Source organism: Parasteatoda tepidariorum, chromosome 10 (genome assembly GCF_982258835.1).
Source record: "Parasteatoda tepidariorum strain Cologne lab strain chromosome 10, Ptep-v5.0, whole genome shotgun sequence".
NCBI lineage: Eukaryota > Metazoa > Arthropoda > Arachnida > Araneae > Theridiidae > Parasteatoda > Parasteatoda tepidariorum.
Genome location: NC_141764.1, coordinates 76,720,290 through 76,736,552, shown reverse-complemented (window position 1 = coordinate 76,736,552; position 16,263 = coordinate 76,720,290). Strand labels below are relative to the sequence as shown.

At 28.5% G+C, this 16,263-nt stretch overlaps 2 protein-coding genes across 3 annotated transcripts in view; both read right to left on the bottom strand.

Annotated features, from left to right (window-relative positions):
• Positions 1 to 1,899: 1,899 nt before the first annotated feature.
• Positions 1,900 to 7,387, bottom strand: LOC107439469 (uncharacterized). The gene is made up of 2 exons (XM_016052126.4): positions 7,085 to 7,387; positions 1,900 to 2,778 (listed from the first exon to the last, which is right to left on the bottom strand). The coding sequence occupies exons 1-2, from the start codon at positions 7,110 to 7,112 to the stop codon at positions 2,273 to 2,275; spliced, it is 534 nt and encodes a 177-aa protein (XP_015907612.3). The 5' UTR covers positions 7,113 to 7,387; the 3' UTR covers positions 1,900 to 2,272.
• A 4,524-nt stretch (positions 7,388 to 11,911) lies between these two features.
• Positions 11,912 to 16,263, bottom strand: part of LOC107437515 (U-scoloptoxin(01)-Cw1a) — a 29,099-nt gene continuing 24,747 nt past the window's right edge. For both annotated transcript variants that reach the window (XM_071184150.2, XM_016049587.4), the window contains exon 4: positions 11,912 to 14,214. In XM_071184150.2, the coding sequence (XP_071040251.2) occupies positions 13,936 to 14,214 (279 nt within the window). In that variant the 3' untranslated portion in view covers positions 11,912 to 13,935. The remainder of the gene's footprint in view (positions 14,215 to 16,263) is intronic.

Here is a 16,263-nt window from a genome sequence, read left to right as displayed (position 1 = left end):
CACGAGCTATCTTTTGTTATATGAAGGTTAGCATAATCAATAATTCCACCCCCCCACACTACCTATGCTCAAAATGATTTTGTATGAGAAATTGGTTTACACTAAATGTAAAGGAATAATTAAAAAAAAATATTTGATTATGTACACATGAATTAGTTTGTTATTCCAAAACATTAAACAAATTATTTAATTAAAAAATATTTATTTATGTATACACGAGCCAGTTTGTTATTCCAAAACATTTTTTTTCAAATTTGTTCATTTAACCTTCAACTTTTTATGCTTTTTCGACAGCGAATATTTAATTTATAAAATACAAAATTATCAAATATTTGAAATTTTGTATTTGTTTAATGCTCTCTTATTTCTTCTAAGAAATTGAGTACATCGAAAATATGTTCCCTTTCTTTGAAATAGCATACGTCCATTTGCATGTAAAAGTTTGAATAAATCTATTTTTGAAATGGGCTAGTTTAAATAATATTTATACGTGATTTCAAATACGTTATTTCTGTTAACGCTCAGTTGCAGTCACAGGGACGTCATTGCATCCATTGACAGACCCACGAAGATATGTACCCCATTAAATTCGAAAAATTAGCTTCGTTAGAACCTGTTACTTACCCGTTACTGTTTCTTTTCTATACTAACGATTAAAAGTAGTAGCTAGAAATTAATTAGAAACTGTTTTATTTTTTTGTATCGCACTAGTCTACCTTAAAATAAATTTTTAAAAAAAATTAAAAAAGAAGAAGCACACTTCACTACAAACTGCAAAAAAAAAGTAATTTATATTGAATAAAATGAAATTAAACTTCGGAATATTCTATATCGCTCTTGGATAATTGAGAAATTGAAATAGATAATACAAGTGCAATGACAAATTAACTCGTCAACAATGTGTTAATAAAAAAAAATTATGTCTTACATTTTATAAGCATTGTTTAAAAGAAGTTAATTTATATTAGTACCTACTTTTGAAAAAGAACAGATAAGTTATCATAAATACCACCATTTAAATAAAAATAGATGATATTTAACGTATTATTTTGTACTACTAATAAGATAAAACCAAATGGCATTGCATATTATCTTAGAGATTAATACATACTAGTGTTGAAAATAAGTTTATATTTTATTTCATTTAGATTTGGTTATTCTGACTGTAACTTTATCTTTTATATTTATATTTCTTATATGTGGACTGAGGACGTGTCCTTATTATCCTTATTAGAATGTTCTGACTATATCTTTATTTCAATATATGAATTTTTGATTGCATTTTCTTACTTAGTTTATCCATTATGGGCCTGGGGACACAATCAGTTTTTGGTTGACAATTTATAAGTTTTCTGGGTATTGTGCTATTAACAAGTGGAAATTCTGAAAACTTTTAAAGTACCTATCTAAAAATAATGCAACAGATTGTTTAAATGTAAAAATGTCATCTTTGGGAAAAGTTTGGTTCATCACTAAATTACGCCAAATCACTTAATTTGCTCACACGCTGTTGGAAAGGATTTTTAGAAACATTTGTGATAATTGTTTGCTTAAATAGCTAATTTTACATTGTTTTTAAAACCTTTCATTTTGAAATTGGCAGAAAAATATTTTTTAAAAAAAGAAGACATTTTTGATTTCTTTTTAAATTATATTTCGAATTAACCAAAATTGTAAGGAAAGATTTGAATTTAAAATCTGATTTTATCATTGGTTTAAATAGAAAGTTTTAAATTATTTTAGACCCATTCTCTACAGTTTTAAATAATTATATCGCCATTTTAGCATTACCAATCATATAAAAGCAGATAGATTCAAATATTTTCAGCTATTGTTTTCATTTATTTTAATTGCAGTAACTATAAGAGTGGAAGATGTTCGTAATCTGGTGTTACATATATTGTATTATAATTTTATTATTGAAAAGAATTTAACAGTAAATAGATTCTCTTTTCCGATACTGCCTTCTATTTTAGCTGTTTAAGAAAAATCGTACAATGGAAGGTGTTCGCAATCTTCTGTTGCATATATTGCAACACTACAAGACACGTAAGAGTCAATGGATCCTAAAATTTTAAGGTATTAATTTTTATTCTATTTATACACAAGAATTCTAATGATGGAGAGCGTTCGAAGCGTGGCGTTGCACGCATCATTTCGTCACTATAACATTGCTACTCTATAACATTGTATAAGTCAATGTATTGCATCACTATAACATTGTATAAGTCAATGTATTGCGTCACTATAACATTGTATAAGTCAATGTATTTTAAACTTGTAAGACTTTACTTTTTATCCCAGTTGCGCAATGGGATTCATATGGCGGAGGGGGTTCGTAATCTGGTGGTGAATCTATCATATCGCTGTCATTGAGGGCTGGATTCAGAGATAAGTTATCATATTCTGAATCATTCCATGACTGTCGGACATCGTATACATTTGATGGAATGTCCAAAATAGAACTCAATTCATCTCTGTTCGAAATATGGCGTCCATAGTGTCTGATATCTCTTTCCAAGGATTCTTCACTTGGCACAGTTACGTAGTTTTCGCTAACAGTCCTCTGACAAGATGAGAGTTTGCATATGCCTTCACATTTTTTGGTAAAGAAGAAAAGTATGACAATGATGATGAAGGTAAAAGCAAGCAACGAAATCGTAATGATTTTGTAAAGGGAAATGGAGATGTAGTGTAGTGATGTACGTGTAGTAGCTGACGTAGAGAAGAAGTTGTTTTCAGTGGCAGGATCAAGCGTGAAAGCTTCGTAATTATCTTCTGGAATGAAAATGAAAAATTTATTAAATAAGAAAAGATTGGCAATAAACCGTGTTTTTAAAAACTAACTTGTAACTCTTTACCTCTCAATTTCTCCTCCAGGAAAAAAAAATAATTTACCAAATTGAATTTAAAAAAAAATTTAATTTAAATATTTAGTAACCTAATTTGTGCCAGTTAAATATGATTTGAGTCCTTATATCTTAACAATTTTTAGAGTTACGGCACACGGGTAATGATTTGTGATTAACTGAGAGCTAGCATTTATCGAAAAGAAACTAAAAAAAATTTCGTCGCACTAGCATTTAGATATCTTTATTCCAAATCCAATAATTAAAGATTTTCATTTTTTTTCCTTGCATAAAGCATTAATCTGAACTTGTATTACTTTATATACATAATACAAGTTCAGGTATAATGCTGTACAGTTTTGCAAACTAATTAGCGTTTAAAAAAAGATGAATACTATACTTCGCACTTTTATCTAGTTATTTAGATTATTATACTCCCAAAAAACTATTAATTTTCTGATATAACAGAACAGCTTGGTTCCTTCTTTAGAAGATATTTTGATTTAAAAAAGGAATTACAACCACATAAAAATTTTGTATCTTTATATTCATACAGCTGAATCGGTTTTTAAATAATATACGCAACTTTGGAGTAACTAGTAACTACTTGTTCCCTGGCTGGTTTTAAAAAAAATGAAATGTAATTCGATACCGCTAACTTGATTATTTAGATCTGAAGTAAGAATGCAAGATTTGAAGGAAACTTTTCCGAGTCTTGCTCCTGATTCCGTTACCGCTCTCTTTCGCAACCCCTAATACCCTATTTCCACAAGCCGGTAAAGAAAGCTTAAACGTTTGAAAAACGATTTAAAGAAGCGCAAAGTGTACGTTAAAACAGCTTATGCTCGTGGAAGCAAGGTATAATACCTTGTTTCCATTAGCCGATTAAGAAAGCTGAAACGTTTGAAAAAACGGTTTAAGAAAACTCAAGAGTACCTTAAGGCAGCTTATACTAGTGTAAGCAAGGTATAATACTCTGTTTCCAGAAGCCGGTTAGGAAAGCTTGAATGTTTGGAAAAATGGTTTAAGAAAGCTCAAGAGTACCTTAAGACAGCGTATACTAATGGAAGCAAGGTATAATACTCTGTTTTCACAAGCCGGTTAGGAAAGCTTAAACGTTTGGAAAAATGGTTTAAGAAAGCTCAAGAGTACCTTAAGACAGCGTATACTAATGGAAGCAAGGTATAATACTCTGTTTCCAGAAGCCGGTTAGGAAAGCTTGAATGTTTGGAAAAATGGTTTAAGAAAGCTCAAGAGTACCTTAAGACAGCGTATACTAATGGAAGCAAGGTATAATACTCTGTTTTCACAAGCCGGTTAGGAAAGCTTAAACGTTTGGAAAAATGGTTTAAGAAAGCTCAAGAGTACCTTAAGACAGCGTATACTAATGGAAGCAAGGTATAATACTCTGTTTCCAGAAGCCGGTTAGGAAAGCTTGAATGTTTAGAAAAATGGTTTAAGAAAGCTCAAGAGTACCTTAAGACAGCGTATACTAATGGAAGCAAGGTATAATACTCTGTTTTCACAAGCCGGTTAGGAAAGCTTAAACGTTTGAAAAAACGGTTTAAGAAAGCTCAAGAGTACCTTAAGGCAGCTTATACTAGTGGAAGCAAGGTATAATACTCTGTTTCCACAAGCCGATTAAGAAAGCTTAAACGTTTGGAAAAACGGTTTAAGAAAGCTCAAGAGTATCTTAAGGCAGCTTATACTAGTGGAAGCAAGGTATAATACTCTGTTTCCACAAGCCGGTTAAGAAAGCTTAAACGTTTGGAAAAACAGTTTGATAAAGTTCAAATGCATCTTAAAACAGCTTAAACATACTAGTAGAAACAAGGTATTATACCCTGTTTCTTCTAGCTGGTTACGTAAACTTAAACGTTTGGAAAAATAGAAAGGTTTATGTGAACTCACGTGTACCTTAAGAGAGCTTAAGCATGCTAGTGGAAACAAAGGGTTATAACCTAGACTACTTTGCCGCAACTCTCTTTCGATTTAAAAACTTTAGTTAATATATTTATTGAAAGTATGCTATAATTGAAATGTTCTGCATTTAACGTCTCTTATATCTGGTTAATTCAGTAAATCTATACATTAATCAATTTCCATTTTTGAAAAAAAATCATGAGTATTTTAAATTATTTAAACTTAAATAGCTGTTTGGAACTATGTTCATATAATCAGACATTATCATTATTTTTGCTATAGTTTTATCTTGAAGACATTTTAATAACTTGAGTAAAACTATGATTTTTTTCTTAAGAAGAACAGCAGATTAGAAAATTTACGTTATATAACGTTTCCAGTTATTTTTGATTAAAAAAAAATACAGCAAGCCTTTTTGTCTGAAAATAAAGTTTATGTGGAAAAAATAGTTTAGAAATAAAAATAGTTAAATATACTAATAGCAAAAAAAAAATTCATACTTTTTTTTTTATAAAAAATAAAAGCAATTTTGAAAAAATTTTTCGAATCAATTCTTTGCAAATTCTGCTTACATATAAATTGAATTATTAAACAAAAAAAAAATTAGACTAAAACCCAGTAATATAACAAATTGAAAACAATCGGAAAACGATGACTCCTAACGAGATTTCAAGTAGATTAAAACCTTGATTATGCGTACTTCTTGTATCCGGCTACACCTGTTAACCGAAGTTTTTTTTCTTTCCCCTTTTTTTTCTTTTTTCAATTTTAATAACATACTGTTATAATTTAGCTTTGTTTGGGTTTTTCAAAATAAACACTATCTTGACATACTACTTGTGTACAGACTACATAGAATTGGATATCTGCAAACGACGTCATGTGTAGATCTGCCAATAAGGTTTGACACACCCACGTGACGTGCCTTGCAGGTATCCTATAAGAACTGATCTAAAAATTAACTCAGCGTGATAATAAACCCAAGTAAGGACTAATATTAGAATAATATAATACCTCGATAGTTATATCTAAGCCTTAAAGTTATAACTTCAATAAGCCATGCACAACCACATGATTAGACACAACAATGCGATTTGTTGCAAATATCCAACTAATCATCTTATGTGAGTAACAGGAGAGAATTTAAAACTGGGAGACAAATGTTAAAAAAGGTTATAGGAAATTTTTAATTTTTCCATTTTACTTACACTTTAAGAATTATGTTGTCCAGTTTTAACATTATAATAATATCTGTTGAATTAGAAATCTGCTTTGGTGGATGGAAAAAAAAAATTGTTTCTTCAATCTCTCTACTACTTTTTAAATTTTTCTTGTTGCGGGTATCCTGAGTAAAAACTTTCACTCGTAATGTTGGCTGCTTCATGCTTTAATTTTACTAAATAAATCTAATAAGCGTAATTTTTATTATTTCATCTGTCTTATTATTATTGCCTAGTTAGATTTGATCACAATGGCTTCACCCAAACAGTAGCGTTATCTTTGGAAATAAAACAAAATATCGTAGATCATGGATTAGCAAGAAAATTATAATTTGCAAATGTAATCGGAAGAAAGCCCTACAAAGCTTATAAAGCAACATAAATCAACTTCAAATATTAATGAAAGCAGTTAATGATTCAGAATTAGATGTTGATTTGTACAAAGATTTTATACAAGGGCCGGGATAACCTGGGTGGTAGGGCACTGGGTCCATGTCCAGAGTTCGTGGATTCGATCCTAGGCCGGCCCAAGACTCCCCGTGTAGTAAATGGTGACGTTAAATCTATCGTGTCGCAAATTCCTCCATGTTCCCAAAACAAATCATTACCTCTTGGGGGTACTGATCCAGGAGTTTCCTTGTCTTCTGAATTGGTTCAAAATTGCTAGGCTACGGAGTTGAACATTAGCAGTTGTAAATCCAAAATTGGGCCAACTGCAGCAGTTGTAAATCCCGCTGTTCAACGACGAATATAAAATATTTTATGCAAAAAAAAGTGCCATTTAGTACCGATATCTAATACTATAGAGCAAATGTAGTTTAAAATTAATATTTAATTTTATAATTATCTAGCAAAAAGACATGTGTAAACTATTCATGTTAAAATTAAATTAAAATACTTTATTGCAATTATTTAAAAAAAAAATTCAATTTTCAGACTTCTTTCATGAAAATAGATTTAAAAATTATGTTTTCTTTATAATTCAAATCTTTCATTTATTTGAAGTAGATCCTGTCCCAATTAATTCATGTAACCAAGCATCAACTACACATAAATTCACTTTAAAAAGAACACAAATGTACAAGTACTTACCTTCAGTGTCAATAGAAAACAAATCCATATCAGTTTTATTATTCTTGATACTGAAAGCCTTACATTTTTCACTCCAAACAAATGGAATTAATTCAATGCTTAGTTAATTTCTGTTTTATTAGTAAAAGGGTATTTTAACTATAAATTTTCGGCTCATAAACTATGATATTTACCTTTTCATAATCTATTAGTGATGTTTTCACATTCAGCAATCATGTGAAATCGCAAGTAATAAATAGAACTGAAACTTATCAACACCTGATAACATGTTCGACTCTTAAGCTACTGATAGCTCGTAGACACTATTAGAGAAATAAATGCGGCCGTGTAAATAAATGAAAGGTGCTCAACTTACTGAAACGTTCGTAAAGTAAGAATTTTAATTATTTTGTAGTCTAAATTATAAACTCAATTAAGGTTGGTTCGTAAAGTTGGTTGTTATAAATTATTTTCAGTGATGTCTTATTCTGAAGGGACCTTAATTTAATTTCGTAGCCCTAAATTACTTTAAAAAAGATTAATTATAACGTTCAGTTGCGTTATATAATTTAAATAAACTAATTTATTTTTGTTAAACAACAGAATAACGGAGCTTATCTGTATATATTAATCCAATAGTTTAATTAACCCTTTGACGCAGATAAGACCCCGGTGTATCTTTTTATGTATTTTTCTTGACACTTTAATTGCAAGCCGAAATATAATTTGGTATCTTTTAATCATGAAAAAGTCTAATAGTTACTGAAAAAATCTGTTAGATTGTTGGAATTATATTTGTATTAAAATATAAAATCCAAAAAATGTAGTTTGATAAAAAAAATTCATTTATATTCAAAAAATTTATCAATAGTCGATTTTTTAAAAAATTAAAGTCATTTCATTGATAAATAAGTTTCTCTTAGATCTAAAAGACTACTAATAAAAGCAAATTCGATAAATTGTTTGGAAGTAAGCCGTGTTTGGAATTATCTGGATTTTATCTTTAACGTAGAAAAAGTATGCTGCATTTCCTAACCATAAATTATCAAAATGCTAAATAAAATATTCTTCACTTATTTTGATTTAAATTAATATGAAATAATGAAAAGATATGAATATATGCTTAATAAAAATTCTGTGACAAAGAGTTAACTAATGCACAGTAAACGAATACCCCAATTTTTTGAGTAATTGACGAATATTATTAATCAAATAACCTAATTAATAGGTTAGCAATTTGTCCATTTTTTTTGTACTCGTGCAACTTTAGTTTCAAATCATTCTTACTTTATATAGTTATTACCGGCAAAGTATGAAATACCGGCATTCTATACAATGTTCAGGCATTGTATATAATGCCGAATGTACGTTTTGCGACAAAGTATGAATTATTACATACATTCCTTTGGCATTGTTGAAATACCTAGGCATTTTGTAGAATGACAAATGCTATTTAGGCAAAGTATGTAAAAGATCCTCATAAGTCTATAGTACCACGTGACATACATTTCTAAAAAAATACAAATATAATTCTGAAAAATAATGAGAGTGCTATTAAAAAATTTATTTTATATGTGTAAAAAAGCAAAAATGTTTAAACAAAATTTTCGTATAAAAAGTAAGAAATTAAAATTAATCTACTCATTGCAAAAAGGAAAGTTTGAATAACATTTGAATTGCATTTTATTACATTTGAAATGAATGGGAGATGTATTTCATACTTAGCCGGTTTCTTGTTTAGCATATTCTCTAGAATGCCTAAATTTATGAAATAAGAATCTTTCATTTCGGACATTACCGGCTAATTTTAGCCATCATAACTCACAAGCACTTTCTAAGGATTTCTTAGAATGCCAGATTTCAAACTTTGCCAGTAGCATAGTAATCACCTAATTCCATCATTATTTGCGATTGCATGGAAAATTAATTAAAAATGGATTATTTCTTTTAAATTTTTTGAAGCTTGCATTGTTTATTAATATGTCTAAAGTATTCGAAATGTAAATGGTTGAAGCATTTATGATCATCTGCATAATTAAGACTGCAAATAAAGAATTATTTATATTTGATGTAATTTGTTCTTTTTTATTAAAACTTAAATTGTCGGGAAGCAAAAGAAATTTTTCATTGAATGCAACATCATAATCAGGGGCCCCTATCAGGGGGGGAAGGTTGGCGCACGATGCGCCCACTTAAAGCTTGGGGGGGGGGAGATTTTTACACTAAATAAAACGAATAGTTTTTTGGGGGGGGGAGAATTTAGACGAGAGAATTTTTTTTTAAGTACATAAATAAAAGAAGCAACTGGACATTTTCAGGCATACATAACTTGACTACAGGTGCAAAGCAAAATGGAAGCTAACATAGAAGGGGGAAGTTAGCAAATTTTTTTTTAGGGATGAATACGCCCAAGAGCTTGGGAGGGATGGGGGCCACTGATCATAATATTACTTACCGCAAATGTAATCGCTATAATTCTACTAATCTCAGTGGAGCTAAAAATTTTAATCTTAGTTGAACAGTTCTTGGATAAACTTAAAATAAACATAAGAAACTTTTAACTTAGAAGTAGTGAAAAAGCCCTGTTTTTGAAGAAAAAAAAACTATGAGACACAATCAAATTATTTAAACTAATTCAGGGCTCGAAAAACCGCCCGTCCTCGGCGGACAACAAATTTCTCGAATCCAACGTCCGCGCGGACGGCCATTTTCCCGTTAATGTTCGTGATATATTTTCAATTTTTGTTATCTTACAAGAGTCTAGCTCCTCACTTCTAAAATGACCCTCTAATCTCGAAATACAGCAACATACTGCGCATGGTGGAATTGATGTTTTCTCTGTCTGGGAGTACTGCAGCGGTTGAAAGGGGCTTTTCAGCAATGAACTTACAAAAAAAAAAAAAAAAAAAAAAAAAAAAAAAAAAAAAAAAACACACATTACGTGCTGGTCTTAATAAATGAAAAACCTCTTACAGATTTCTGTGCAGAAACCTCTGTAAATCATTGGCTTGATTGTGGAACTGGCAAACGTCGTATTTGATTCATTTAAAAAACGCAGTACCATCGGATAAATTGACATGATAATTGACAGATAACTTGGCCTTTGTTATTTAAATTATTTCATTAAAGAAATAATAGGTTTTACTATTAGTAACCTAGTATTTCTTTTATTACCGTATAATGCTATCCTAGCATTTGTAATCCTAGTAACTACTAATTCATTGTGCAATTTATATAATTGTTAGTAATAAATAGGAGAAAATTATATTTTTATTTATTTAGAAACGACAGGTTAGTTTCAAAGGAGGACGGGTACATTGTTGGACAAGCCGTCCTCGGGCACGGGTAAAATTTCTGACTTTCTTCGAGCCCTGAACTAATTATCATTCATAAAAATCAAAATCTGCTCGTAGGAAACAATTTACATTTTAAAGTAAATTAAATTCTTATGGGTTTAAAAATATCACAACAAGGTAATTTATACATCCTTAAATAAGCTTTTCATCCCAATATAATTATTTCTCTTTCAAGTATTTATCCCTTTAAGACCTGATGCAATTTGAAAGTACTTACTGTTTCTTTTATAAATAGCTCAAAACGTAAATTTTGCTAGAAAAGTAATTCTGTTATGAAATTTAATGTAAGAAATTAAAGATGCACTATACACACTAGAATACATTATGAAATTTAACATCTAATTTTGTGTTTGTAACGGAAATTCTTAATATTAAAATACTTTTCAGAGAAGAAAATTTTAACTTAAATTTAAAATGTTTTAAAATAAGTATACTACTACCATACACTTATTTGGATCATAAATTACTCACACAATCAAGCACGCAGTGTCACGGTTGCTGTCTTAGCTCAGGAAAAGTGAGGTTCCTGTGTCAATCCAGACCCTTAATCCTCGTTCATGATAATTAAAAGATACATGGCACAAAATTAGTTTCGCATATCAGTAGACATTTCCTTAAGTTACTAAACAATCTTAATTCTTTCATACCTGCTCTTGGTATTTCTTATATATTCTATATTTTTTCAGCACTCAACACAGATGGATTTTGAATTTTATTTAAATCAAATAAAAAATTTGAATAAATGAATTGAGAAATGAAGTATTATTATATTGATATAGTTTTAAATTAATTTAACAATCTGGGGTACCCTAAGATCTGAAGCTGGGTAGGGTTCAAGGTCTGAGATTTAAAAAGTTCGCAATTTCAAATCCATTCAAAATTTTGTAGGCTAATGTAAATTCAAAGACACTGTTGTCTGATTTTATTACTTAAAATATAGTTTTCATAAATTAACAACATTCATTAGGTTAACTAATTTCGAAAAAAAAGAAAGAAAAAAACATTCGACACTTTACGCTTAATGTTTATGCTTCCGAAAAAGCTAAAGTCGATTTTTGGAAAATTTAAAAATACTGTTCGTTTATTAAGAGACAAAAAAAGTATTACAAGCATAACAATAAATTTTATTGAATACATAAATACAGTAAAAGAAACAAACAATCGTGATGATTTTTTATAAAGAAATAAAATATCTGTAAGGAAGTTTTACATTAAATTCCTGCGTTCAAATAATTCATTTATTATAAATATATGTCTATTAAAACGTCCGGGATACAAAAATCATGAGCTTTTTCTTTATTATTATAACCTTTAAGAAATAATGGAATTAATTAACTTCCAAATAGTAAAAAACTAGTTTATTTTATCTAAATTCGAACAAGATTTAAAGACTCCCCCCTCCTTATAAATTTCAAATGATGTTGTAACTTAAATGGAACCTTTTCACTATTTTATAAAACGATATGTCTCAAAGTTTCATTTTTTTCTTTGATGATTTCTCCTCAGGAAATTTGTAAAATCAATTAAAAAAAAATTTTTTTTTAAAAAGTCATCATAGATGTGTGATTTTAATTATAGAAACTTGCTAGTTTTTTGTGAAAAAAATACACTGAGCACAAATATATTAACAAACATTGAACAGAAACTAAACCATAGACAAATTTACCCAAAAACAAACTGAAAACCCCAGAATATTTACCTATAATATTGAAACAGATTTTCAGTTAAACATGAAAAATGCCAAGTTGTAAATTTTTTTTAAATGTTGACATTTTTAAAAATTACCCATTGAAGTTTTGTAAGCAGTTTCATAACAAATTAACTGAAAACTCCAAAATATTAAAGCATAATATTTTCAATTAAATCAAACATTGAAAACGTCAATTTGTAAATTTTTTTAAATGTTAACGTTTTCTAAAAATTGCTCATAGAAGTTTTGTAAGCAGTTTATCTACACATTATATATGTTACAAAAGTATACAAAAGTTTAAAACAATACATGCATTTTCAAAAAAGTTTTGAATATTTGCCCCGAATCCCCTTTATAATTGTACAAAAACATTGTGCAGCAAATTGCTTGCGTTGTTATTTCCCGAAAAGTTTAAACATAAAACAGAAAAGAAACACATTCGGTTTAATTTGTTTTAAACTGAAAATAAAACTAATTTTTTTTTTTTTTTTTTTTTTTTGGAATATAAAGCGTTTAAAGCAACGTTTCACTAAGTGGATCGTATTCATAAAGAACGCTAGACAGATTCGAAAAAAATCTTCGGAACACTCTAATGAAAACAAAAACTGTCCATAGACAATCACGTGTATGATAGAATCATGTCAGTACCTGAGAAAAATAAAACTCGCAATTTTAGTCATTATGGAGAAAAATTTTTTTAATTAATTTTATAATTATATTATTCATTTATTGTATTATTTTTCATTTATTATTGTATTATTCGCTTCATTTTATTATTATATTATTCATTTATTGTATTATTTTTTTATCTATTATTGTATTATTCATTTCATTTTATTATTATATTATTTATTTATTCATTTACTATATTTTATTATTATATTATTCTCATTATCAGAGTGATTATTATTTTGATTTATCAGGCTAATTAAGCTTTCTAACACACGTATTTAAGAGAAAATTTATGCAAACTTCATAAAAATGAAATTTGACTTTAAATATTAGAACTATATTATTTTTAAAAATGTAAATTATGTTAATTTAAAAATATTCTAATTTAAATGTATTAATCATGATTTAGAAATGAAAGAGAAGATAAAATTATGCTTTAAAATTTCAGTATCTACGTTTTAAAATTAAATGAATAGGAATTAATGTACAAACTAAAAAAAAACTATAGGTTTTCAATAAAAATATACACATAGTTGAAACATATTTTCATCTATAACTTCATAGACAAATTTTCAATAAGAGAAATAAAAGCAAACAGTTTACTTAAAGCTAAAATATATTAATTAAAATATCAAAAAAATAATCATATGAATTGCTACACAAAAATGCAAAACAATCAACAATAAAATATGTGCTCACAGTTTAAAAATGAATTTTTTAGTAATTCCTAATCTCAAAATTGGTCTTAAACATGACCTTCTTAAAAATTGGCAAGGCATAAAAAAACGCTTAACCTCATCTTCCTTAACATTAAATAAATAACACAATATGTAATAACAATTACTGCAGCGAGATTACCCCTCATTTAGGAGGAACCACTTATCTCGATTTCTTTTCGAAAGTGAGATTAGGCATTTCTTTTCTAACAACACGCTTATCCCGTAGAACTTAATGCTCTGTGTTTTAATATTTGACGTAATTAAGGTGATGACAATGATGAATAAGGTATTGCTTAAGAAATGTCAATCTTTCTTTTAGAACTATGTTACATCACTTCATACAAAGCAATCTTATGAATTTGATTTCATTAATCCTTTTTGTTCCAACTCAAAAGGAAGTGCAACGAGTTAAAAGGTTCAATTACAGCAAGTTCTTTAAAAATCGTTTTCTTCTGCGAAGAAATTGTTGTTGACAGAATAAAGGCCATCAGCCGTAGAACAATCGACGTTGTAAGGGTGGTCACAAACTAAATATGCTTGATTGAAAACTGTTTGGTTTGGACACAGAAAAGAGTATTTTCCATTTCCATATGCTCCAGGGCAAATGTGGAAAACTTGGCAATTAACTTCTGGGTCTGCATAGTAGCCATAAGTACGACCGGTACAGCTGAATGACGTCTTGGGAACAGTGTCATAAACTGGAAGTATTTGACTCTAAAAAAGGAAATTATTAAAAAAGTACAATTTTTGATAAAAACAATTTTAATAAAAAACTGTTGAAAAGAAAAAAAAATTATAAATGCAATGCAAATTTTGCTGAGCTACTTTTATTTTTATATAATTAAGTTATGCTGATGGGAGTTTTCAACACTTTATCAAACTTATTAAATAAGTGAAGCCTATTTTGATATGGTACAAAAATGAATAAAATAATCAAATGTTAACTATAGCTTTTGATATTTCTTATAACTTAAGAAATTAACATTAATATAATCTTAAAATTAAATGAGATCTTTTCACAATAATTTTTTTTTCTTAATAACTATTTTGTTTGGAATAATTATTTTGTTTGGAATATATATTTCATCCAGAAACTAGTTTTTTAAATGGATATTTTCTATTTTTCTATAACTTCTATAGAATGTCTTTAAAATGTCGAAAATATACTATAAACATAGCAAAGCTGTTAGTGAACCAGACAAAAAAATAAACTGCAGCTATAACTATTTCATTTACAGCTTGGTTTATGTGAATATAAGTGACTAAATATTAGTGACTTCTAAGACTTATTGTCTTTTATAACATACAGTAGTGTCAGAAAGTTCGAAATTACTTATGAAACTTTGAAATGAATTCTATTAAAACCAATTGGAACTGTCATTGTTACAGAAAGGAAATTTAATGGACATATAAATATCATTAGTTGATATTTGATTTTTTTAAAATACATTTTTAGTTTATTATGTTCAAATATGACAAATGCCTGAAAAAATTTTAAATCATGTCACTAATATCGTAAACTTTAAACTAACATGCTACAACTCTTAAAATGTAGTCCGGTAGATCAATATAATTTACTTCTTTGGAAAAAAAAAGTAGAACAGAAATCAGCCTTTCAATTCGGTAATCAGCAATTTTTCGTTTTCTGAAAATTAAAAGCCTTCTATATTTTTTAATATTATCTTGTTTTCCCAGCATAAGTTATAATTATGAAGAAATTGTGATACCACTATTTTTTAGAAATCTTTTAGTATATTAAATTTACTTTCAATTAATATGAATTCGCTTTCCTTTGATAACAAAATAAACGAATCGGTTGGTGGACTTTCGTTCCGAATACCGAGTTCACAGAAATATCAAGCATCAATACGTAAGATATTTTAATCTAATATAAATTCATTTGTTGTTTAAAATAAACTTTAAGAGAGTTTATTTAGATGTAGTTTAACCCCTTGGGGATGGGTGATTCAGAAAAGCATTCGTACAAAATCAGAACCAAGTTGTAATTAAATAAAAAACGGTAACTTAAATGTAGTCGTTGCTAATTTGACGGACTTTTGCTTTTACTTTAATTATTGTTAGTTTAATCATATATATAATCAATGTTAATTCAAAGTCTAACTAAATAGTTTTATTTTGAACAAAGAAATGGTGAATTAAATAAATCAAACAATTATAACTCCGCCCACAAATAAACTGCTAAAGAAATACTTTGATTACCAGTTTTATCTTTTTAACCTGATTGATACGGTTTTATGCTGGCACGTATTTGTGACAGTCGGCGCAAAAGGGTTAACCATCGATTAAAACGAAAGTCTTATTAATCTTTCGGCTATATTTAGTGTAGTTGAATTTCATTAATTTTTTTGAAAATCTTCAGATCTTATAAATTAATAACCAAAATAAATACAATCTTTAATAACTTTGTATCTGTCAGTGTGGAATTTTTAGAGACTTCGCCTACTATAAATTATTTGTATTCTTATACAATTAATTTTAGAGTTAACTATGAGATTGATTTTTAAGAGAGTGGCACAAGCAAAAGATTGTTCGACATAAGACATTGGCGTACTTTTAAATGCCAACTACCACGCTTTTTGAAATCTATTTCTTAGAGTGGTAGACAATTAAAAACTAAAGCTTTCTGCATTTTTAGCAACTTCGCAAACATTTTAAAAGCTTAATCATGAGGGAGCTGGAATAATGTAGCTACTACTCGAGGAAATTCCCCCCAAAACCTAGAAAATTGGCAGACCAGTAAAT